Below are 25941 nucleotides of genomic sequence, written 5' to 3' on the forward strand. Positions count from 1 at the left end.
TGATGAAACCCAGTCAAGGCGTAAAAAGCTGCAGCCTGGGAGCTGCACCTGTGCCAATTCTCATGTAACCATCACCCAAAAAGGAAAACTGCAGCTGAGCCCAGACTTCTGCTAAGGTTTCATACTTGATGAGGGCAGGAAATTAAACTTTCTGCCCATCGATTACACCAGCTGATGGCTTCCAAAAGTCAACAGCTAATTTGGAATAACATGGCTGATACCAACATTTAAAGACAAAGGGCAAAATCAAAAAAAATGTTTTTATCATATCATAGAGTATTGGCCTCCCTCAGAAATATCAGTCTAAAACATTTATTTAAAAAACTGACCTCCAAAAAAAACCTGGTTATCCAGACTAACGATCTACAGACAAAGCTTCCCAACATTTTGCTGGTTATGCTGTACCTTCCCTATCAAGTCAGTAAACTGTTGAGATAAACTGTAAACTATCCAGGCAGTGAGGCGCTCTTACATCTGATGTTTATACTTGCATACACAGTGCAAAGTGAAGATGACGGTTCACCTAGCCAGGTGCAAAGATAACACACAGTTTCCTCTACGTTCACTCAGCAATGGTGCACCAAGAAAAGACACACAATTCAATTATACGGTTACATTAAGAATATCAGCTTTTTGTCAAACATTAAAGTGCACAAAATAGAAATTTTGCAAACAGACCAGTCATAATGCTGCAGCACTGGTGCAGAGAAAACCCTGTCAGGACACACAGTAGACCCCGTCACACATCCTGCCATAGCACACACCTTCTTCAAAGTAAACGAGCCACACAATCATCCACATATTTGTTAACAGTTGAACTTAACTTGAGTCCTGTAACCTTTTAAGAGCGAAGCTTTGCAGCTATCGACAGGTGTGGTGATGCAAACGGTGTCACAGACAGTAGCTTTGATGTTGTCACATACAGTACACTACACATGCACACATAAACATATCTGAAGACGCATTGGCTTTGCCCCACAGGTTTCACTCAGTGAAGGTAGATACTGAGACAAAAAGATGACAGAGCCTACAGTGTTGTTGTCCCACATCTCTCGTAGACTGAACAGCTGACACCTCAGCAGTCATCCTGCAGCAGCAACACTGAAGCCAAAACTGCTTTGATCAACAAAATTCTACCAAAGTGGATAAGCACGGTGGCGTTCTAAGCGGCAGCAGAAAAGACTGTGTGTGTCCTATATCCTGAACACTCAGCAGAAAAGAGAAAAACAATTACAGAGGTAAAGTAAATTGCAAGTGTTGATAAATACAGAAATACAGTGAAAGAGGAGGGGGAGGATTTTTATTTTTTTTATCCAAAATGCCTTGTAGTTACACATGACACTATACTAAAGCTGCACATGATTATTTTCATTGCTCATTAATCTGCCCATTATTTTCCCATTTGATCCATTAATTGTGTGGTCTATCAAATGTTAGAAAATAGTAAAAGATGAATATTTCCTAAAGCCCAAAATGAAATTGTTTGTTTTGCTTGTTTTGTCTGATAAACAGACAAAAAGCTAAATACAATTTACTATCACAAAAGACAAAGAAAAACAGCAAATCCTGAGAAAACTGAAAAGCTGGAGGCAGACAATGTTTGGCATGTTTGCTGTTTGTCAATCGGCTCACTGATAAATTGTTTCAGTTCTAAATTACGCAAGGAAATGAGGGATAAAACTACAAGAAATCTCACATAACTGAGTATCAATGTTCTTAAAATCCTGGAAAAAACACGAGTGCCAAATCATTTCCCTGGAAAGTATCCAGTTTGTTTTGTATACAGAAGAGCTCCATTGACACGGTGAATGAAGGTCACTGTCCTGACTCAACAAAGAAAAGCGTGAACCATAGACTGGGAGGCTCAAATCCAGTCTCCTGTACTGGTTTACAGGTCGTCCTCTGTCTTCAAGCCTTGATTCCTGTAGTGCTCACTTGTGGGTCCATATTTTACTATCAATCTCAGCTCTACCAAGAGCTGATTAGCTGGATCAGGTGTGTTCAGCCAATCACAAACTAATCACTTGTGGGCAGAGTATGGAGAGATGGAAAATATTCTGGTGGGCGCTGCAGTTGTGGAAAATGCCCATTTCTGAGAGCCTTTAAATTGCTTATTTTGTTCAACCAACAACTCTACACCTGAATATATTTGATTTCCAGTCAGATAAACAGCAAATCTTTACATTTGAGAAGCCGCAATCAGCAAATATCTGACTTTTTTCCATAATAAATCACTATGATTGATTAGATTAATGACTGATTATGAATTAATCCTTTCAGCACTACTGGTGAGTACTGTTCATGTTTGCTACCTGTTTATTCCAAACAAGCTGTCACTGCTACGACAGTAAACATTCAACACTTTGCTTCTTATACAACAAAGGATGTTCCCAGAAAACTGACAACATCACATTTTTATAATTTCATGGCCTGGCTATAGGCCGAGTCACGATTGTGTCACATGAATCGGTGATAGTCGCATCACATGTATTCATATGAAAAGCTTGTGCAGTGTGACTTTCAGGCCCTGCCAAGAAACACAGTGGGGCAGTAATGCAGTTATTGTCACAGCGCCGGTGTAAACGTGTTGCTTCATGCCCACAGCTCATCAAAAACCGAGCACTCTTCTCACCCAGCAGCCGCCTCAATTACAGCAGCATCACCCCCCCTGGATCCGTCGTCCCTCCATCCATCCAGTCTGGCTGTATTTTCATCAGGGCTGGGTGGCCTCCATTAGTGCTCCTCCGCAGGGACAGGACAGGCCTCTAAAGCACAGCACTCAGGGAGCGCATTGGGGCCCCGCACTTTACCCTAACAGCTTCATCAACTCTGCATCCCTAGAGCCAGACACACACACTCACACCAGACACACACATGCACACACACTCACACAACCTCTGGAGGGCCCAATTAGCAACCATCACCTGTAATTCAATAACAACACTCCCTTTCTTTCAGCCTCTCCAGCTCCCTCTTTCACTCGACCGTGAATTTGCTTGCGTGATTTAAAAAGGACGACTCCTAATGTTCTCCTACATCAACGCACAAATCTAAATCTACGCTGACAGTTTATTAAGGGCTTTGAATAGACTTGCATACTTTGTTTGCAAGCAAGAGGTGTCTGCCCCCTCCTCTCCCTTCTTCCTCCCGGTGTTCACTTTTACAAGCGTCATATATCATCCCTCTGGCTCCGCGCACTGCAAATCAAGCCCACAGGACACAGGATGGAGGACAGACACAAAGAGAGAATCCACACTGCACATCTCTACTCAGCTTCTAATCAAATCCTCTGTTCCATTTCAACGTGTTCGCTCACCATCCATCCTGCATGATGGGAGAGGGAAAACAGAGAGGCAGCGGCTCTGTCTCCATCCGACAATAAAACAAATGTAACAGAACAATAAATAAAGGGAAACCTGTCGGCAGAACCACGGTAAAGTGGTGCACCACTACACGTAATACATTCAAGACTGAGCAACCTAAATGCTGTTCAAATACCAGTAGCAGCACTGCCCAGTTATAATGTTCAGTTTTTGGTGTTACTTCAACTGTATTCATCATTTTTGAGGTTTGGAGTCGTTGTTTTCTTCCAGAAAAGGGTCACGTGATAGGAGCGAGATGAATCACGGAAGGATATGCCATGACTGATAAACGAATGTTGGTGTGTGCATCATCATTTCTGTTTGTTTCCTCTGTGTTTCTGCCCGACCAGACTAAAACGCAATCCTGGAGTTTTCAAACTAAAATGCGCACGCCAAGCTTAAACGTAGTAAAAGCGGATGTAGCCTGAATCTAGAAAAACATGCCGGGAACATCCATCAAAGACTCAAAAGCCACTGAGAATTTATGCTAAAGTGTCCTGATGTCTGACATAAGAGAACAAAAACTGGGCAACAACCAATCAGCTCCAAGTAAATTAACAGAAAACATTAACAAAACAAGGGAAAAGTTAGACATCAAGGTCAGCGCTTCCCCTAAGATATGACTTTAAGACAAAAACAATACATGGAAACAGAAACACACAGACATGAACTCCATCATGTACCAGTATACAGCAACAAGAGAAAATAACTGTCCAATCAGAGCAGGGTATGTAGATCACCAACTCAATGCTAAACATGGCAACATGCTTCAGGCTCATGAGAGGCAAGAGAGAGCCTGTCACTTTGCAAATGTGTGAACAGGAGATTAGTAACAGAAGACTTTTCTCAGAGGGGCGTGTGTAACGTTGATATCATTTAAAGGTAGGTATATATAAATGGCAGGTATATTGGTATGGCTTGCTAGTCAACCAGCTTTTTGACCAGTGAGGTGATTATACCTCTTTATTCAGCACTATACGTCACATAGTTCCAGTTCCACTTCAATTTTCTGCCTCAAGCAAGAATGACAATATTTAAGTCATTTCTGTGTGACTCTTGCCGTTTGATACACACTTCTGAGACAAAGACGATTCGAATGGGGACCAGGCTACAGTGTAAAAGGGGAGAGATAAATCACTACTGTGCTTCTAATCTAATTCTCTATTCCACTCCCACCTGTCCTGCTGCTGCTGTACCCTCTGAGGTCTCTGGGGTGTCTTTAGTGAGTCCAGGCCCCTCCTAACCCACCTGTCCACCACTCATGATTTATGTCTCCTGAGACCACTGGGGCTGCTGGGAGGTTGCCTCCCCTGCTCTTACTGTAGGTTTTCCTTTTTGACTTTTTTTTTCTCCTTAGCTTTATTCAATCACAAAGAATTCTTTGGTATGGCTGGTGGCTTTATATAGCTTTAGTTTGTTTGTAAGTAATAAAATATTAAATCAGAATAAATACATTGCTGGTTCTTAAAGTTATTGGGTGCTATGAGAAGGCATGATAAAAGCTGGAAGGATAGGGGATAGTGCAAACCTAAAGACACACTTTACATTACTTTACAGTGCACAGTGCTATTTGAGGTAAAAAACAAAAACAAAACAAAAGCAAACTCCAATAGTGTCCTAGTCAAGAAAGCCCCAAGTAAAGAAATGTCACCTGTTCTCATTAAGTCAGCAGAATTTAGTCTTAAAAGCTCTTCTTTGTTATAACAAGTGAGATGATCAGTGATTATGGTGATTTGCACCATAAAAGTAACAAGTGACTAAAGTTAACTTGAATTTTTCTGAATTCGTTATTTTCACTTTTATGTACAACATAGCTTTAAAACGTGAATCACCAACCTTAGGAATAAATAGAATTATCTTTTTCCCAAATAGATTTATTTTGAGAATTTGATTCGACGGGAGCAAAAAATGAGTATATTCATCATCAGCTAATGTGATTATTTTGTTTATGATTGATTAATTGAAAGTCTCTAAAATGTCAGAAAATAAAGAACTATATCCATCTGAATTTCCTGTCGTCTTCAGATTGCTTATCTTGTTCAGCTGAGTCTCAAATCAAAATGAAATGTTTAGATTTTCGCTTGAATATTTGCAATCAATTAAGTGATCGAATAGTTGATGACTAATCAATGACCTGACCAGTCGTATGATTCTATGACTGAATGACACTAATGGCTTGTTACTAAGGTGAAAAACTATATTTCAGGCCAGGGACAAACAGAGGAGATAACCCAATGATGAGCTGGGCTTTAACTTTGTACTGCTTCACTGTTTTATTTACCCTTCTCATTATTCCACTCCTCCGCCTCTCAGCTCCACATTTCTTTCCGTTTCAACTTTCCTGCACCTGTTTCCTTTCGGTTTACCTTTGAGATGTGTCCCAATTTTCAATGGAAGCAAATCAAAGCAAGCAGCCTATCACAGGCAAGCGGCATTCCTCTTCAATTACCAACATTCACGGGATTACGGCTCGACTTAGTCTCTGCTGCACAGCACCCTCGGCTGAGGTTCAGCGTTATGCCTGAAGGCAGGCAGCAGCTTTGGGCTGCGTTTTCACTGATTTCCTCTGAGCTCGAGGAGCCGACAGCCTCTGTTCTGCTTCTCAGGTGGCAGGAGAAAAAAGAGAATGGAGGATGGCAGAATATGCAAATCGTACCACCACCAAAGAAGAGGGAGAGGAGTTTCCCACCAGCTGAGTGTGAAAGAGTGCTCCCCCTCTCCAACACACACACAGGACTTTGAATGGGACTCTTTCTTTTAACACACACTGGCCTGCATGCACACATAACCCCCACAATCACACAAACTCACAAAATGTATAAACTCACATTTATAAACTATTTCATGTCTCACACACACTCATGAAAATGCACAGACGCAGGCATACATGGACATTTTGACACACAAACATACACATGCATGATCTGAGGTGGGATGCTGGTCAGCAGCAGCAGCAGAATAAACTGGGTCCCTTCACCACAGGCTGTCTTTCACAGCTCAGCCTTGGTTTGCAGAGCAGCGTAGATTAAAGTTTTAGCTGTTAGCTGCTCGGGGAGCCTCTTGAATACATGAATATTCAGGTGGTTGAATGAGAATGATGAAAGGCATCAGCAAAGCAGGTTACTTGTGGAAACGGTTTAGGCCACCTTTAAGAAAAGGAGGTTCTGATACGAGTTTGGCAGTTCCTCTGAGATTTTATGCACCAGTGGTGCTGGAGGTAAATTTCACTTCTGGTTCCACATTTGGTTTGTTTTGAGCGTAGGTGGCAGTGAGAAAACTTTGTCTTCATAACATCAATTTTAAACGCCATTGTAAATTTAAAGCAGGATTTGGCTTTGCTGTAATCTTATTTTGATTCGAGCACGGTGACTGTACTCGTCTGAGCTCCTCATTCATAGCATGGCATCTCTCCTGTTACACTTTTATAAGGGCAGAGCAGCTTTAAACTTTCATTAATTACAGCATCAAATGGGCAGCAATGTTTTTCTACTTATTCAGAAAGAACAAGCATGCAATTCTTGATTTCTCTTGAAGACACTGACATCTAAATGTAGTACTCTTCTGTGACATTATTGTGGATATTTGGGATTTATTGGAGTTTTGAATGTGCAACACACAATAAGTAAATTGATTATAAATGCCAGCTGCAATAAATGTATTTTTCTCAACATTGTCCTAAAGATCCACCAAGTTTTTACTGCAGCTTTACTCTTGCACATGTAATACATAAATCAAATGTCTGAATTGTTCCAAACACTTTGTTTTTAAAGTTACATCAGTGCAGATAAGAAACAGTCAGCTTTACTATTAAATGTATACAGCATTTTTGTAATGATCTGAGTGTTTGGGCCAAACAGTGAAACCCTATGGAGCATCCATATCCTGATCACTGCCGCAGAGCTTCTCAGACCATGTGGCTCTTGTGTTCTGTGGTGTAACACAGCTCCAGGGCTGCTCCATTGACCTCTGACCTCTATGTGGAGGACTGGGTGGGTGGGTGTGTTTTGGGGGGTGTATACGACGTATAGCTTGCTGCTACAAAGGTCGTGCTGCCATGCAAGTTTCACATTTATTTACACTTCTCAATGCAAGTGCAGCCTGAATGACAAAATGAGTTGTTCTTAGTTTTGTGTTAAATCAGAGGCAGTGCACGTTTCCCCTTCACGTCCACTAAAAATAGCTCTTGTGTTGAGTGTTCATGAGTTGCTGGGCCAAATCACACCTGCTTGACAAACAGGCAGTTGGTGCATGTTTTTAGTCGTTTGTCCTTTATTTGAGCTAACTTTCTGAATATGTGGGTTAGTTAATGAAGTGATTCTGCTGCTTTGTTTGTCATAGATCTGCTAATCGACAGTACACACCACTGCTGCCATGTGAAAACCTCGTCATTGAGTTTCTATGTTTCAGCTCCTGAAACCCAAAATAGCTAAACTCATAAATACCATTGTTGATATCATGGTGGTTGGAGGTTTTCACTGGGTGGAAATGAGGTGTAAGTGACGCATGTATTATCTATATCCACTATGCTGTTCTGTGTGTTCTTGCATCTCATTTTAATAGAGTATAACTTCCATGTTTGGTTTATAGTTTTGTTATCATCATCACCATCATCACCCTCTGACTTTTTGATTCACCTTCCTATGAATGCACACACACAGTACGAGTCAGATGTACAACCGGTTTAAAACTGGTGCGTTTAATTGTTTGGCTGTATTGAGTCATCTGCCTTTACTTTCCATGCCTCAGCTGTCAAGGTGCCTTTATCAGCCCTACGTCACATAATTGAAACGCAACAGCATCAGCAGGAAGATTTCTCCCTCACAGGCACCATGTTAATGCATGTAAATCCCAACAAGCAGGACCGTGTTGTTATGCAAAGCCTGGAGGAAAGTAGCAGTTTCCCACCTTGATGCTAACACACACACACACAAACACACACACACACACACTCTGTCTCCCTCTCTCTCTCTGTCACGCATACACACAAACACACACACACTGCTCAATTAGTCACAGCAGCAGCATCAGTAACCCTGACGCACCTCCCCCTCCAAACCATAAAAGGCAATGGGAGGGGTTGATGCTGACTTGCTAAAGACATCCTGTAGTGCTTTGTCATTCCACAGGCCCATTTGTGCAAGGGAAACAGCACACACACACGCTCATGCACACTCACACACACACACACACACACACACACACACACACACACACACACAGCTCCAGGCTCTTATACACAAGGAGAAAGTACCATGAATGACCAATGGTCATGGATCAATTAACAGCTTGTGTTGACCACAACCACTTCTAATCCCACTCAGGACCATTTTCCCTCTAACACTTCTCAGTGACAAACAACAAAGATGGACGTGTGCATAAATATTCAAATTAGACTCAAGTTCTAAAAAACTGAAGGTAAAATTCCAATCCTCCATACAACAGTAATCTAGGTTGCAACAAATTCAAATAAAAATCAGGGTGAAGTGACGATCTCTAGTTGGATTTTCAGCAACCACATTAAACATTATAACATCTATTATTTTATATCAGTCTGATGAAATGAGTGTAACAGGGTGAACCCAGCCTATGGCAAGGCATATTAGCTAGAAATAAATGCTCAGTATTAACTCAGAGGCAGGACACTCACATGACTCCTCTGCTCCGTAGGAAAGCTCAAACTGGAGCACCTTAGGGTGACCTCAAGAAAATGGTTCATTCATACATAAAGACAAAAGAGGCCTATAAAACATGCTGCAGCTTTATACCAAACCACTTTTCCTTTAAGAGAGTGTGATTGTGCAAGGCAGAGGTTTTTGGTCCAGACAAGCTGGTAAACAGAATATAGTTTTACACAGTGATACAGCACTTCTCTGAAGAAATACGCTCAGTCAAAGGGCAATAGACTTCATAACAGAGATACAGAGAGAAAATGCTACTCATCTACACAGCTGAACAAAGAGCCTATCACCAGAGGGAGAGAGTAATCCTTTAAAATAGTAATTCAAAGCCCTTTCATGTCAACAAATGTCTGTTTTACATCAGACTGCCCTGATATAATAAGTCACTGAAAGCTGTTGTAAACACTACACTTGTCTGTTAATGCACCACTATCACTGCTCCAGCTAATTCAATCAAAATGTACATGTACCATTGAATTAAGTGTAGGATTATTATAATATATGAAAATAAACAACATCTTTAGCACAGCATTCACTGAACCGTAACTGGCACAAAAACAGGGAACCTAAACAAAAACAACCTACCTCAGCACCCAGTACCATTTCTCCCAAAACCCTCCACAGGACAGGCGGACAGACCCTGCTAAAAGGTCGAGCCCTGGCTAGCTTGTGCGTATGAGTCGTCCAAGCTTTAGAGTAGGCCGCTGTTTTTATCCTGTCAAGGTATGTTAACACCAGGCCACAATCCTGTAGTCCCTAAATTGCGGTGTTAGATTACAGAGGGCACACACAAACACGGAGCACTTAAAAGCGGGAGGAGAGGCGTTGTATGACGAAGCAGTGGGCAAAGCGGCGGCAGCAGCAGCAGCAGCAACAGGCGGTGCACATGAAGGGTTGACACCTGCCATTTACAGTGGAACTGCAGAAGCTTAGCATGAGGTGGAGTTGAAAATGAGATCATTAAGGCTGCGGTTAAACAAAAACATTTCATTTCTCCTCTGCTCTTTTAAAAACACAGGAATAACTGTCTTATTAACTTATTAACTGTTCTGTGTATGCTGCTCCTACTCACTTAAATGTACACTTTAATGTGTGGCACAAATATTATTCAAGTAAAAAAAAGTCCAGTCAGGGAAAAGTGAAAGTTTTGGGCATCCTTGCAGACCTATATCAAGATGACTATCATCATTTGTGAGGCTTTTATACTGGCATGTTTACAGTTTCTGCCTGGTGGGAAATCATCTCTATAAAAAAGCAGAGTAAGGCCAGCTGACTGTCAACTATCACTATACCAGGCAAGTTAGGGTTTGTTTGTTAAGATAGCGAGAAAAAAAAAAACATGTGAATTTGGGTAGTACAACATAACAGCTCAGGGACACTAGAAAATGAGCCCCAGGCCTCTTTCAAGCAAACTCCAAGATGGCTCATTATGAAAGGGATCAGAACTCCAGGAAATGACTCCAAAAAAATAGGTTTTATGGGTATGAAAAGATGGATGTCAACTTCTGACTGCCAGTGATGCTCCTGTATAAAAAATGTTCAAGGACAAAATCTGAGCTGTTGCTCACATACAGCCTTTTCTTTCATGTGTTCCTAACTAGTTTAAATACCAGAGGAGGTATTACAGCAAAGAGCACAGACAGTGTTTATCTTGACTTTCATGGAGTGGGAGTAAAAATCTGCCTCTTACCAGAGAGGATCCCTAATCCATCAGATAACAATCTACTAATGATTTTGTTAGAGGTTCTGCTTCACTTAAAGCACGACTGTGAAACTAAACAACAAAGAAGAAAAAAAAGTTAAAACAAAACAAAACACATATTTTCTTATAATGCAAAACTGTTATAAACCTATGTGGATGTAACTGTGAAAGTCTGTGTAAGACTTTACCTTACAATGTTCTCAGACTCTCATCCATAATGTGGCTGCCACGATTAATCGAATGACAGTAAATTAATGAACAACTATTTTGATAACTGATTAATGGTTATAATCTCTTTTCAGTCAAAACTACCACAATTCTGATATCAGCATTTGCTACTTTTCTCTGTTTTATATCACTGTATGGTAAATAGACTGCACCTATATAGCTTTTCTAGTCGCATCAACCACTCAAAACACTTTACAACAGTTGCCACATTCACTGAGGAACGTGAGGTTCAGTATCTTGCCCGAGGACACTTTGACACATGAACTGGAGGAGCTGGGGATCAAACCTCCAACCTTCTGAATAGCGGGTGAGCCGCTCTATGTCCTGAGCCACAGCTGCCCAATCATAATATAACCAAAGTATGATTATGGTCTGTTGTCATGCAAAAAAAGCACTTTGAAGTTGTCAACTTGGAGTTTGGGAAACTTAATTGCAATGAATGAACCAATAATCAGATTAAATCGATAAGGAAAATAATAGTTGCATCCCTAATCCATAATATACAAAATTAAGCAAAACTCTGAAGTGAGGACAAGACATATGTCTCTGGGACATGTGAGACATTCAGAGCTGAGCTTAAACAAGTTGGTGATTAATCGATTAGTCAATTAATTTATTGGCTATGACGATCAATTTCTACAAAGCAAGCAATGTGAACGTGCCATCTTGAGTACTGGGAAATTATAATGAGCATTTTGCACAATTATCACTGATTTATTGAGAAAATTTGAAGATTAGCTGCTAAATAATTGTTCGGAGGCTCCATAATGACTACAAGCATTAAAATGCATAAACTGAAAAGTATCTATGGTCACCTGAGGAAGATCACCTGTTATCAGAAAATGCTTGGGTCAGTGGGATGGGCTGTAATTTAACATAAATCTACAGTCTGTTTACTCATTTTCTAACACATGGCAGAGAGTTTGTCCACCTTTAGATTGGCATATATGTTCATGAGTTGGACTTACAGAGCACACAGTCATTACTATCTTGTAATGTGAGCATAGGAACTGTTGAGGAAATGACAAACACAAATGAAAGCTTCTGTGACAGTAATAATAAATAGCATCAGCAGCCTCATCATGGTGATGACAGACTGGAGGTCATGGGACATTAGCACAGGCTAATGTTTGGCACATCAGCTCTTTTGAAATTCAAAGAGGTGAACGGGCTGTGAACGAGCAGTCTGTGTCATGTGGATGAAAACTAATAAAAAAAATACACGTTTGAAGAGAGGCAGGTTGAAAATGAAACAAAAACGAGAGAGATGAGTTCCACTTGCATCTGATCAAAGCGGTGCGCACTGAATCACCGTTACACGCACCAGGCTGCGCGCCTTTCACATTATAATCTCATCTAATGTTATATTTCCTTAGAGATAAAAATAAACGAGACGCTCGGAATCATTCCCATCAAGTAGCGAGAATATCACGGGGAAATCGGTTAAAATACACCTTCATAGGTGTTGCATCACCTTGCGTACCTGGCTGTCTCCGGTCCAGAAAAAAGCAGCAACCCCGCCTTCACTGCAGTAATGGTACTGACCGCCATTCCCTTCCGCACACCGCTCAGGAAATTGTATAACGAATTACCGCAACACAATAGATGGAAACGAAAGGTTTGACGATGAGCCCTGATCAGCGCTGTTAATGCACACGGTGGGGAATAACACAGGAATAATCACTTTATGAACCGCTCATTTTCCTGGGCACACACACACACAGACACACACACACGGGTCTGCAGGGTGCACTCGACCAAACGAGTCAACCAATCCACAAAAAAATACATAAAAGGAGAGATAAGACATGCACAAGTGGGTCAGAAATGCGTGTCGATGAGATAAATCCCGCGAGAGTGAAGGGGGCGAGCATCCATGCGAAGCTTGGTACACGGTACACGGTGAAAACTACAAAAAAAAAAATCATGTCTACCTGCACAAGTTGACATTTGGAGCGGTTTTCCTGGCTCCTCACGAGACACAGAGCATTTAGGAAACGGCGAGCAGATCCTGTTCCGTTCACGAGCGAGAGCCGCAGGTGTTATTTGTGTTTATTTCCAGGCCATTTGTCAGACCCGTTATCCTCGTTCAGGTAAACATGATGGTGATGATGGTGATGATGATGATGATGATGGCTCCTGTACGGACGCACAGAGTCACCGTCGTGTCGTCAGCAGGAGGAGAGAAAAAAAGGTGCTTTCCAGCCCCTCGGCTCACACACATCATGCCTCATAACGGTGTCCAAAAATATATATATATTTATGGGTTTACTTTTTTTATTGGCTGATACGATGTAAGAGGGGGGGAGTACAGGTAAGAAACCGTCCAATGAGAGACTCTGCCTCCAAAGGGTTGTCTAAATTTAAAGCTACTTGTAAATTTCTATTTTTATATTCTTTACTTCATAACAGGTGGACTCAAAAATACTCGTATTGAATGGGAAATGCCTCAGCCCTGAAACACCTACTCTGAGATCATGTTTATAACTATATCATGGAGGTAAAATCCCTGCAGGTGACATGAGAGGGTTATTACAGCTATATTAAAACAGAAACAAAGTAGGATAGTGAAGTTTTGTCAACACTGGCAACCAGAGACATGCTATAAGTCCATATATCTCCTTCTCCGTGTATTTTCAGCACGTGCAACGCTTCACAAACCCGATTTTACAGGTGCAAAAAGCAACAGTGGAGAATGTGCACTGGGAGCAATATGCAGGACAATCGACAAAAAACCCACGCCGATTAACAAAAAATGCTGGATTTATGAAGCTAAACTGGAGCGGATATTAAGGAAATGCATGCAAGCATGACGATAAATTTCCCAAATCTACTTTTGGAGAATCAACAACACAATTTCCACTCTTACCTTAACTATATGCGAACATGTGGTGTTGCAGTTGTAGCAGGGAGGGGTGAACTGGAGATAAAATAAACATCCCATCGCTTTGCCATCACCGGAGGAGCAGTGAAGCCGACCAAAGCCCATGCAGAAAATCCAATGCATTGGCCGCAAAAGCACGATTTACCGTCCGGCCATTAAAAACAAACAGCTGAAGTTGACTTATTTTGAACGGGAGCTACAAACTGAACCGTCCGGGGCCGAGTGAGCAGCAAGTTAGCATGAAACTAATCCCGTAACAACCTCGCCCTAAAAATTTCATCCACTACTAAACTACAAACTGCGCTCAACGGGCCACGTTGTTATGTGAAAGCCCCGTAACCTGCCGCCAAGAGTTGCCGTGGGTGGAAAAGTGGCTGAAAAGTACAGAAACAAAGAGGGAGAAAGTGTAGAAAACTAAAAAATACAGACAAGTATGAAGCGCTCCTCGGGTTATTATAACAGACGGATAACGGTTCACTCAGTCAGGCGGCCCCGTGCACCGCTAGGCGGAGAGAGAGAAGGCAGCCAGGTATAACGGTACACCACCACACTGGTATATGAACACACCAATACTCCCCAAAACTCCCCGAAACGTGCTCCAACTCACTCCCAAAAAGTCTCCACAAGGAGTTTACCGAGTAAAAAGCTCGCCGGCAGCCCGCCCGGGTCGCTCATCGGCGGTTACGGAGGAGTTTGTACTTACCGCTGCTCCTCTTCGGGTTCGCCTGTTTTCTGCGCTTACACCTGGGGCCATCCGCCATGATCCTCTCGCTGAGTCTGAAACGCAGCCGCTCGCGAGTCACCTCCTCCCTCCCCCCTCCTCCTGTCTCTCCTTCCTCCTCCTCCCTCCTCACCCTTCTCACCCCTCCCTTCCCCTGTCCGCTTTACGACATCACCTTCCCCCAGCAAAAACACCTGGTTTGCGACACACTGGCCGCTTTTACGGTATCACCTTCTCAAACACCTCAGCACCACATGGCCCCTCCTACTGGCCGCACGTGGCTGTGTGGTGGTCCCATAGCTCTGTAGGGGTCGAACGGGGACTCACACGGTCCCTGCTCCTCCTGACTGGTCAAAAAAACGAGAATATAACAGCAAGGTGTTTCTCTGCAGGTGGAAGTGGAGAAATGTGAGTAGAGAATAGCTAGAGGGGAATGTGTCAGTGAAAGGTAGTGGAGGAAGTGTTCAAATCCTTTAAGTAAAAGTACCAGTACACCAGTGTAAAAATACTACATCCTACTTAAGTAAAAGTAGCATACAGAAACATTTTCAGCAAAATGTATTTAAGTATTCAAAAATAAATGTCCCCTAGTTATTTTATTTTTTATGACAGTGACATGTTTGTACACTGTTTGTACTTTTAACTACTTTAGAGTCTATCCAAAATATTTTAGTCCAGTGGTTCCCAACCCTCCAAAGGGTCACATGATAACTCTCAGGGGTCATGAGATAATTAATGAGGGTTGGGAAGAAGAAAAAATAAAGTTGTGCTACATGTATTTGTAGTAATTTTTTGGACTTTTATTATTCAAAAAATTTTTATTAATTTGGAAATCAAACACTTATTTAAAGGAAACTACCAGAGAAGCTTAGAGGGTTAATCAGTTTTTGGAAATAAAAAACTCATCTGAAGGAGTCACATGCCAAAGTGGTTGTGAACCGCTGGTTTAATCTTTAACAAGGCATTGTACTTTTTGTGTTTGGTCTTAATTTGAAAAGTACCTGGTAATTATGTCTGCCTGATAAATGCAGTGGATTAAAAGTACAATATTCCCTTCTGACATGTAGTGAAATAGTAGTATAAAGTGGCATAGATAGAAATACTTAAGTAAAGTACAAGTACCTCAAAATTGTACTTAAGTTCAATACCTGACTAAATGTACTTAGTTACATTCCTGCAACAGTAAAAGTGCATAATGTATCCTATTACTACAGATGTACTTGAAGTATCAGTATTAATATCACAATGTGATTGGATGGATGGATGGATGGATGGATTGATGGATGGATGGATGAACAGACAGGTACAGACAACAGGTAACTACAGCATGAGCAGCACAAAGGGCACCGCACACAGAGACATTAGCAAACAATCTGGCACTTGACTGGGAAAAAGGGGCTGGTATAAATACTGGCGAGCAGATGAGAGAAGTGAGGAACAGGTGTGTAGGAAGGCAGGGAAGTTCCACTGATTGAACATGGTGAACGTGTGAGCAGGTGGATCTGGAAACAGGAAGAAAGTCCACGGAAGTGTGGACATCTGGTGGGCGGGTGGAGGATGATAGTCGACCAATAAACGGGGCAGGAATAATGAACAGGGTGGCCTTGTTCTGTAAATTAATGTGTTGAAGATCCATCGGTGTTAAAATGCAACATGTGACGCCTAAAAATGTCAAGACCCGAGTCCAGAAATACATGCTCACACTTACATAAAGTTGTGTTTTGTCCTCAGCAGGGACAGAAGTTCAATGACAGTTAACAGCAGGTCAGGGGAGTGGCCTTCACGGTCCTGACGAGCTATTCTTGTACCTGCCGATGATCAGGTTTCCAGCTCAGACACACCAGGTGCTGCGGTGAGCCTCTCACAGCCAGCAAGCCTCCTCCTGACACTGTGGAGAAAGGGTGTGTGTGTGTGTGTGTGGAGTGGGGTGGGGGTGAAAGTACACTGCAGAGGATTAACAGGGGGACAGAAAGCATGAGATTATATGCATTGTTCAAAGGTGGTTCATTGTTGGGGTGCTGCATTCAGCTGCCTGACACAACAGTGACATGACAACATGAGTGAGCTCTGACTGGATTGTGTAGGTTTTATACAGGAGGGAAACATGGAGAGAAGTGCCTCAGTGATGGTGCAGCTCAGCACTTTAAAGTCTTAACCTTTAAATTTCAAGTACACCAAGGTCACGCATTCTTAGAACATTTGTAATCAGCAGCATGCTTACCGTATATGAAGTTCAATATTTTGACACGAGAGTGCTTTTCTTTAATTACTGTACCATTAAATGGAAATGTTCTGATGCCTTCCAAGTCATTTTAAAAATATATACAATTTTATCTTACTTAATACTCTTTATTCCACATTTGTCTGACAGTTATAGTTACAGTTACTGTGTTTTGTTTTTACATGAGTTTATAGAATATGCCAAACTGTTAGAGGTTCAACTGCACAACACTATATAAAGTAGTCCACATTAACTCCTCTTTGGCCACACATTAAAATGCCTCTTACACATTAACACATAATACAAATAATAAACTATATAATGTAAGACTCATGGAGTGACCATTGTTAATAATGAGTACTTTAAGTTATAATGCATTTTGCTGCTAATACAAAATTTGAATGCAGGACGTTAAAATGTAACAGATTATATTTTACATTATTACTTGTATTTTTTACTTTAATAAAGATCTGAATGAAGTGTGCTTCTTATTTATCCAGTCATCCTCAGAGTAGATAATAGACAAAGATCCAATATTAAAACTGGTAAGACGTGTAGTACACTGAGGGATGCTGTGTGGGTGAATTTCCCACCTTTTCTCTTTTCTTTTTGTTTTGCTGACAGTCAATAAAGTTTTTTTTTTTCTGGTAACTGATTCATTCACTCATATGAAATGCATTATGCAATTTACAAGTGATAAGTCCATTGATAGCTGAGACTGTTTGAGAGAAAAGTGATTCTAGCTTTGACAATCATTGAGTTTCTTTCTGGTTTTTCTTTATTGAATATGTTTGGACTTTGTTGGTTAGAAAAAGTAAGTTATCACTTTTGACATTAATTGATCTGTGTAATTGTTTTACATTTTACTGACTAAATGTGCCCTGAATAGTTTCACTTAGTGAATAAAGTGCAACTGACCAGTTTAACAGCCTTTTCCACAGCAGATATTTTGACTGGTCAAAGCAGGAAAAGCACATGTGTCACTAATAACATTAGCAAGACCTCTGTTCTATTCAATGTCCTACTAAGTCCTGACAGTGAGCCAGCATGTTCAATACCAGGAGCCTGGAACTGAATTCAGCCAACTTTAATGTTATTATTTACACCTGCGATATGTCAGAATAAGTTCTGTAATTGTTTATTTGATAAACAGAAAATCAGTTACAATTTTGATTATTTATTAATTGCTTTTTTGGTCAGAGCTTCACATGGGAATAAACCTGTTTTGTCTTTGTTGTGCAGGCTGAATGAGCTGGGACTTAATTGGCCAATTAGGCAGCAGCCAATCATATTGGGAGGTAATTACTGTCTTTCCAGTGGCAGCACACAGTTTTTGGCTCAGCCTGGAGAGTAGCAGGGGTTTGTTTTCCACGTGTTGAGCTTCAGCTGTTCTGTGGCAGCATAAAGACCTCGGTTTCTATCTTAAAGAGACACTTTACGCATGTAACACATGAACACAAGTTCACTTTCAGGCTGTGAAGAGTTGAATTATCTGTGGCTCTGGAGGGAGCCTGAAAAAATATCCCTGTTGATTTCATCTGGCCTGCATTACAAACTTTGTGTTGCTGAGATTGAAAGGTGTGAGCGTTCACCAGGCAGCGCTTGTCTAATGAAAGACACAAGTTGTGTGATGGGAAGTGTAGGATCCAATATTTTTGGAGCTAGAGCCACATTGAAAATAAAAATCAGGGTGTCTCGGCCTCTGCTGCTTCGATGTCTTTCTTACATCAGTCTTTCGAGAGTCGCCGAACCGTATGTGCGTAATACTCCTTTAAGTGTGCACACAGCTAAGGAAACGTGTACGCAGACTAGAAGACATACTGTACACATTAAAGCCATGTTCATGTGCATTCTTACTCTCCCTTCACTGCAAACATAATCTGCTCTAGATTCAAATGTAAAGCCCAAATTACTAAATTATTATTATTATTATAATTTTTGATATGAAATAATTTCTATATAAATGGAAATATATTTGACGTGGCTGAAAGGTTTTGTGTATTACAGTCTCTTTCCTCAGCACCTACACACACACACACACACACACACACACACACACACACACACACACACACACATTTATCATATCATTTTGGTAGATCTGTCCATCAGTTTGAACTAAACCCCCTGCGACACAGCAGTAATGCTTTAATTGAGTCTCCCACTGGCAGGATATGAAGGGCTATAGAGTCCTCTCCTATCTGGGGGGTCGTTGCTCTCCTACATTACAACGTCTCTACAGGCGATTGCTGTCCTGCTGCCTGTGAAGTGAAAGAGGAAATGGATGCCATTATTCAATGCTAATTTGGTATTGACATGAATATTGGGCTCAGAGGGCTTCTGGGCTTTTCTCTCTCTCGCTCTTTAGTAAATTCATTTGTATTTCTGCTGGAAAATCTTTCTCGATGGGAAGTCAGCCAATAGACTATGAGTATTGTTCTTTGAAGAGCGGCTTAGCCTCAGGCCAAATGACTTTTTATTCCTTTATCAGCAGTTTCTTTAGTCATGTGTGAGGTAGGGGTTCTACCTTTAAATGTGAAGCTATGGCTCTGACTGAGCTATACAGGGAATTTAGCCCCTTAACCTGTTGGTGTTACTGCCTAACTCCAGTAACCATTTAATGACACAGGATGACAGTGGCGGCAGCGAGGTGTATAATTAAGTTTGAAAATAAAGAATGGATGTCACTGTCTATTTTAGGGGTGGGTCGGTTATAGGGTAGAGAACATTACATGCTTTGCAGGTTTGGGCTATATAAATAAATTGGACTATAGCTAAAAGGCTAACAAATGTCGATGTCTAACAAATCTTTCTGGTTTATGTACTAACTAAGATATTTTATATGTTTATATTCATTTTTTCTGTGTTTTATATTGTTCATGCAAATTTCTACCTACACTAGACTCAGGTAGAGCTTCAACCTTTTATACCTTTTTGTACCTGATGCATGCTAATGTTAAATGCTAACACAAACAATCGTAATAAAGGTACCGTGGTGCCTTTGATGCCACAACTCACCGAGACCTTTCCCACTCTAATGTGATACTTGTTTTCATTCTAATGTCAATGTATTGGCTCTAATAGATTTGGCCTTTGAAGCAGAGCTGTCCTCTCAGGCTAAATGTGTGCTGCCCCCCCCCCCCTCCTTAGTGTTTTGTTTTAATGCGTGTCAGGTGGTCCGCAGGTTGGTGGAAGCTTTCGAGTAAAAAGTGAGGACAAAGGCACACAGCTATACTCTGTCTCTGATATGTTAATCAACCCAAACATGTAACATTTCCTCTGAACAAATCAATTAACTTCAGCTCTACTGTTCTAGTCCAGTACCATAGAGGGGCTCAGTGGCCAAAAGATGAATAATGTAATTTTGTGTCAGGATGAGTAATGCGGGGTACAAATCACTTGTCTGGATGAGTGGCTGGGGAACTGATAATGGCGAGTCCTCGAGTTACCTTTATAAGGCGAGAGGAGAGAGGAGATAATTCATCTGCTCGCCCTGTCACTCTCTCTGTTAATGAAATGCCGTAAAGGCAGTGTAGCTGCATGACATTATGAATGGCGAGAGGGGCATGAACCTGGAATAAAGGAAACTATCTGCTGGGAAATGTTTACTTTATGACAAGGTTAATTAAAAGGCTTACGTTTGAAGCCTCGGCTCAGTTTTAACCTGGCATGTAAATGTTTTTACACGATGATATGGATCTTTGAAGTGACTCATTAATCTATCCATTACAATAAAGGCAAACTCAGGTATTTCTAAATCTTGATTATTGGGTTTCCAATCATGCAAAGTGCTTTTTTCATTTTATTGATCACCCATTGATTGAGACAGTTTGATGTGAGCTTCAGTTGCATCCTGCTACCTGAGATAAGAGCTGTGTTTGACAGTACAAAGTCTGGACGGGTGTTTTGGCTTCAACAGGTAAACCAAGGGTCAGTTGGCTGACCGCTCTCCCAGGTGTGTGTGTGTGTGTGTGTGTGTGTGTGTGTATGTGTGTGTGTGTGTTATTCTATTTGTCTGATCAATAAACAGTCTAAACACCACAGGAAAGCAGGTAATAGGTAAAGTGATGAGGTGGACTCCACAGTATCTTGACGTGCGTTATAAAGGAACAAACACCAAGTGGTTTCTTTTATGGTCATGTGTCTGTCTGACGTGATTTAAATATCCTCTAACACTAACTTAAAGTTGCATTAAACAATATAATTGGATCGAGCAATCAATGAATTGACCGTGTAACGTTCATAGTGCAGAAATGACACAATTCAGCTGCTTTTACACCTCTTTTATCTCACTGGTTTGGTTTGACAGCCAGCACATGTACTGTATGGTTCAGTCTCAGACATTTTTTATCAACCTTACAGACATTTATAGTGAAAACTGTTGTAATTATGAGTCGGAGGTATCATGACTGTCTGACATCCACTTCAGTATCTCTCACAAAAACAAATGGAAATGTCAACAAACTGGTGAAATAATTGGTGAAAAGCCGCCATCGCCAGCACATGAAATTAAATATTAGCTTTAATAAAGTAAATTAAGCCAATGAAAAAGGCAGTATGCACTGTGTCTTATTTTAAAAATAGTTTGTTTACAGATTGTTTCCATTCATCAGGTCTAATTCAAGGCTAACACTGGAGTAACCGTCTCGTAATAACTGTGAATGCATTAGGAAGGGGTTTCCTGTCCTTTCTCTTCTGTTGAAAAGGTGTGAAAGCAGTATACACTCACTGTAAAGCACCTGCCATAGCACTAAACTGTAGACTGACAAGAGTTTGTGAACAAAAGCAGATCTGAAAGGAGGGAGAGAGTTTGACTTCAGCTTCTCAACTGGGCAGAAATATTATCCAAAATGATTGTGAATGTTTGCAACATGAACTTTTTAAAGCCCATGGTATTTGGGGCTGTTTATCTGACAGTTTGTTTTTGGTATTTTTTTTCTGCCTCCTATTGGCCAAAAATAGATTAATGCAGCTTTAAAGATACAAATCACACCAACTCCCCAATGTAGCTGCTCAAACATACACTCAAGTACTCCAAACATCAACATATACTCACACACACTCCCACTTTTCGCCTTCCAAATGATTCAACACCTCACTATGAATGACAAAGTAACACCCCTCACCCCCTTTCCTCTCTTGCACAACATTCATTTCCTGTGCAGTGGCCATCAACCTCATCACATCACTCTGGTGATCAATAGGCCCGTGTGCAGTTCAGGTGATGTGTGCAGAGATAACCTGGCCTGTTTGCTCACTCTCAGCAGTGGTAGTGGTCAGCCTGTAGTGTCCAGTGCACCGAGTCACACGCAGAAACAGGAGCGACTGATGTCATTTTGCATCACTTCATCTCCGCTGGGACCCAGACACACAGTGTTTGTGTGACTGCGTTTGTGTGTGTCTGTTAATGCGAATGCCACAGCGCAAGCCTTTCTACATGGCTGGATGTGTATGAGTGTGTTTTTATTGCATGCCCGTGTGTGTGTAACGCAGTGCTCGTCCTGAGGCACTGCCTGCTGTTCAAGCCCATACCTGGAGGCTGACCTCATTTGTTGCAGCACTGCAGCTGCGGACACATGGAAGTCACATGACTAAGCCCTCCTCACTCCATATGGAACAAAAGCCTCCTGCTACAGGCCCTGCTGACCTTATTCTAACAGCAGCCATTTTGAGCTCCATGCTAGGAAACTCTACTTCCTCTAAACTTCCTGTGAACCCTTAAAATGAAGCAGCTTCTACCTGCGACCCCTCCACTTTGCATATGTCAGGAAGTGGTAAGAAAAAAAGATTTTCCCTCCTCAGATTGTTTCATTTAAATATATTTTGGAGGCAAAACAGAGGGTAAGACCATCTGGTATCCCACTAGGAAAAAAGCAAGGCAATCGGGTATCACCTGATACACACTTCTGCTGAGCCTATTCAGAACATCAAGTTTGATTCTGCGGTTCAGTCTGATTTTTTTCCCTGATGTTGTTTTGATGTGCTAGTTTTGAGTTCGTTGTTTTCAGGTTCAAAGTTAATACATTACAGTCCGCATGAAATTAGATGTGTTGTGAAGTTCTGCTATTTTCATGGCACATATTTTGACTTCACGAAGCAGGAACAAGACGAGTGTAACAAATAGCATTAATGACGGCTCCATTCTGTGGAGGTGGACCAGAAAGCCGTGCCAGTGATTCAACATGCATATTACCGCGCCTTTAAAGTGGCACGACTAAATGGAATATGGATGTTATTAATCTTATTAGTTACATCTATGCTTTTCCTGCTATAACAAGTCAACCTTTGCTGCATGCTTTCCCATGTTTCCTGTGTGACTCTTTACTGTAAACTATAGTACAGAAGAAAGAAAAGAAGCTTTTGTATAAAGTGAAATGTCCATGTCTTCTTTGATATAGATCAGGTCTAGGTTCTATATTAATACCGTGAAAGTATCAAAGCGCTCAGACCACAGAGAAATGCACACAGCCTGTATTCAGAAACTGGGCCTTAAAACGAACTGTTAGGACTTCTGTAACTATGTGATGTCACAACAAAGCAGTCACCACTCTCAGCCTCGCCCTAAGCCCACCCAGACCCACCATCCAGCCTTGCAGGATTTGGTTTCTCTGAGTGTTTACGTGAAATCTGCTACATTCCATTGGATCACTCAGAAAACAGTCAGCCAATCAGAAGAGAGACTCAGAGCCTCCTCTCTTCTGATTGGCTCACTGACATGGTTTTACCAGAGCTCCAGAGAGAAGTCTGAGAGGGGAGATGTAAAACTACATTGAGATGTTTTTTTTTTCTTTTCTTAAAACTACAACTATATCTTCTTATGAATCAACACTTCAAATAAAACACCCGAAAAGTGTAAAATATGGGACTTTTAAATAATTAGATATCAAAAAATACACCTGGATAAGATATCAATGACCTCTTAGATTTGCCAAAAACACCTCCATTTCTATCTGTAAGGTCTGGAAACCTAACATGTTTAATGTTTGACCTGTGGCTCCTGTCGTTATCCCCACAGGATGTCAGTGTTTGGCTGCGTGATACATATACAGTACATTATTCCAGGTCCTATTTCCTATCAGTCTTATTGTAAACTCTTTTTCCTGTTCAAATGCATGCAATGACTTTGTTCCAACTACCAGACTGCACACAGACACCTGTGTCAGTATTTTAATTACACCCTGTGTTAGACCTTTTTGCAACAGATCCACTCCAGGAGCGTGTGTTACCTTTGAGAATGAGCTCAGTGGGCATATGTGTGGGAAGATGAAATATTCCTTGCACACAGGCATGCAAATTGTATTGAATTAAACAACCTACTACGGCAAAATGCAGGCACATCTATGAAATTTCCATGCATATGAGTGGAAGTAACAGGCAGCGCTGCATAGGAATTATGGCTCTACAACCTTTTACAGCTGTGACTTTACAACTGATGCACTGTGAATGATACACAGGCTTTAGGATTTCATTAAAACCTGTCAGAGATGCCTTAAACTGACATGTTTCTATATTTTGTGCATGTATTTCTATGCTACTGATCTGAAGTCCTACTCCCCTTTTAGTAGCAGGATTCAGCAGTATAATGTGATATTGTTTCTCACCCATCCTCTGTGGTCTTGCATCCCATCAGCGATGACCTCACCCCTGCCTCAGCCCAAGTGTATGATGGGATAGGCGAGCAGTGCTCAGTGTCTGAGTAGAGGGTAAGTCACCGCTGAGACGTCCCCGTGACTCATCCCAGTTGACATTATTCAAGATGAAAGTCAGACTTGCTGCTTGTCATGCTTTCGCTAATAACTGGAAGAAAAGGAAAGGAATAAGGAGGAAAGGACGACTATCAAAGAAAAGAAAAAAAAAACTCATATTATTAATGCTCTGTGTAATGCTGAGTGTTGAGGTCATGGCTGTGACTCCAGTTTATTCTGTGTATTTCTGGTGTTTTCCCCTGTCTATTTCTCTATCTGTGTGTGTGTGTGTGTGTGTTTGTGTGTGTGTCGTGGGTGGGGCACACCTCCCTCTCTCTCAGCTTCCTGATTGCCAATCTGCCTGAACACCTGCCATCCATCTTCTCATCAGCCCAGCAGCGTATCTCCCCCGGTTCTTCACCCACTCTTCACCAGATCATTGTTTCAGCCAGTTTGGTATCACACGCTCAGGCTCCTCGTCTCCTCGTGCTTCAGGATAACCTGACCCATGCCTGCTCGTCTCTCTGCCTGCTCGTTACACTGTCACGCCCCGCGGACCACCTCAGTTTCGCTGGTCTTCAGCCTCCCTCAACCCCTCACCTCTCCTGCCTGCTTCCCCTGTCCACCCCCCTCCCTCCCCGCCTGCCTGCCAGTCAGTCATCCAGCCCCACTCACCACTGACCAAGCAATAAACCCTTTCTTTTCCTCCTCAAACTCAGTCGCTATCCTGCACTTGGGTTCCCCTTGCTGATCGTAACACCAAGCAGTTAATAACGTCACTTGGAATGACTTCAATAGTGTAAACTCACATGGTGCAAGACCAGGGAACGTCATGTGTCTGTGATTTTGCACAGATCATCTATAGAGCTACATTAATGTGTGGTATTTGTTCCCCATTATGTGCAGATTGCACAGTTTTTACATGAAAAATTGGTTTTCAAAACTGATTAAATCCATTTTATCCAGACAATATAATTCCTACATATTACTGATTTTATTGTGACAGTCTTCTGGAACATAAAACATGTTAATATGGCACAATCAAATCATGTTGATTAGTGTAATGTAAGTGTAAGAGTTTCCTGTTTGTCTTCTACAGTCCAGATGTAAGTATTTGAACAGCTGAAATAAAACAATAAATACTACATTAAAGTGCCAACTCTCAGCTTTCATTTGAGTGGGTTGAAATCAATATAGAAAGAACAATGTGGGAGATACAACCCTCTGAACATATGGTGCAAACAGATAAAAAGATACACATTACGTCAAACAAAGTCGTCTTTGTGGCCTGAAGTCTTCAGCAAGTTGAATGCAGCTCAGTCGATCTGAGATCAGGTGACTGACTTCATCCTGAGAAGCTCTTTTTGCTTGTTTTGGCTCATGTTTAGGATCATTATCCTGCTGAATGATGAAATGTTGTCCAATGTGTTTCGATGGATTTGGTGAATCTGAGCACAGAA

The 25941-nt window shown here is 41.4% G+C and overlaps 1 protein-coding gene across 2 annotated transcripts in view; it reads right to left on the bottom strand.

The window, feature by feature from the left end:
* Nucleotides 1-14676, bottom strand: part of LOC111668435 (zinc finger E-box-binding homeobox 1-like) — a 64364-nt gene extending 49688 nt beyond the window's left edge. The window contains exon 1 of one of the 2 annotated variants that reach the window (XM_023424499.2): nucleotides 14558-14676. In XM_023424499.2, the coding sequence (XP_023280267.1) occupies nucleotides 14558-14615 (58 nt within the window). In that variant the 5' untranslated portion in view covers nucleotides 14616-14676. Of the gene's footprint in view, nucleotides 1-12904; nucleotides 13067-14557 lie in introns of those variants that run through there. The other variant, XM_087178831.1, reaches the window with a different exon arrangement.
* Between the last annotated feature and the right edge of the window lie 11265 nt (nucleotides 14677-25941).

The sequence above is a fragment of the Seriola lalandi genome, unplaced genomic scaffold (assembly GCF_002814215.2).
Source record: "Seriola lalandi dorsalis isolate HSWRI2012SDOR001 ecotype SW California unplaced genomic scaffold, Sedor1 jcf7180002054736, whole genome shotgun sequence".
Lineage (NCBI taxonomy): Eukaryota > Metazoa > Chordata > Actinopteri > Carangiformes > Carangidae > Seriola > Seriola lalandi.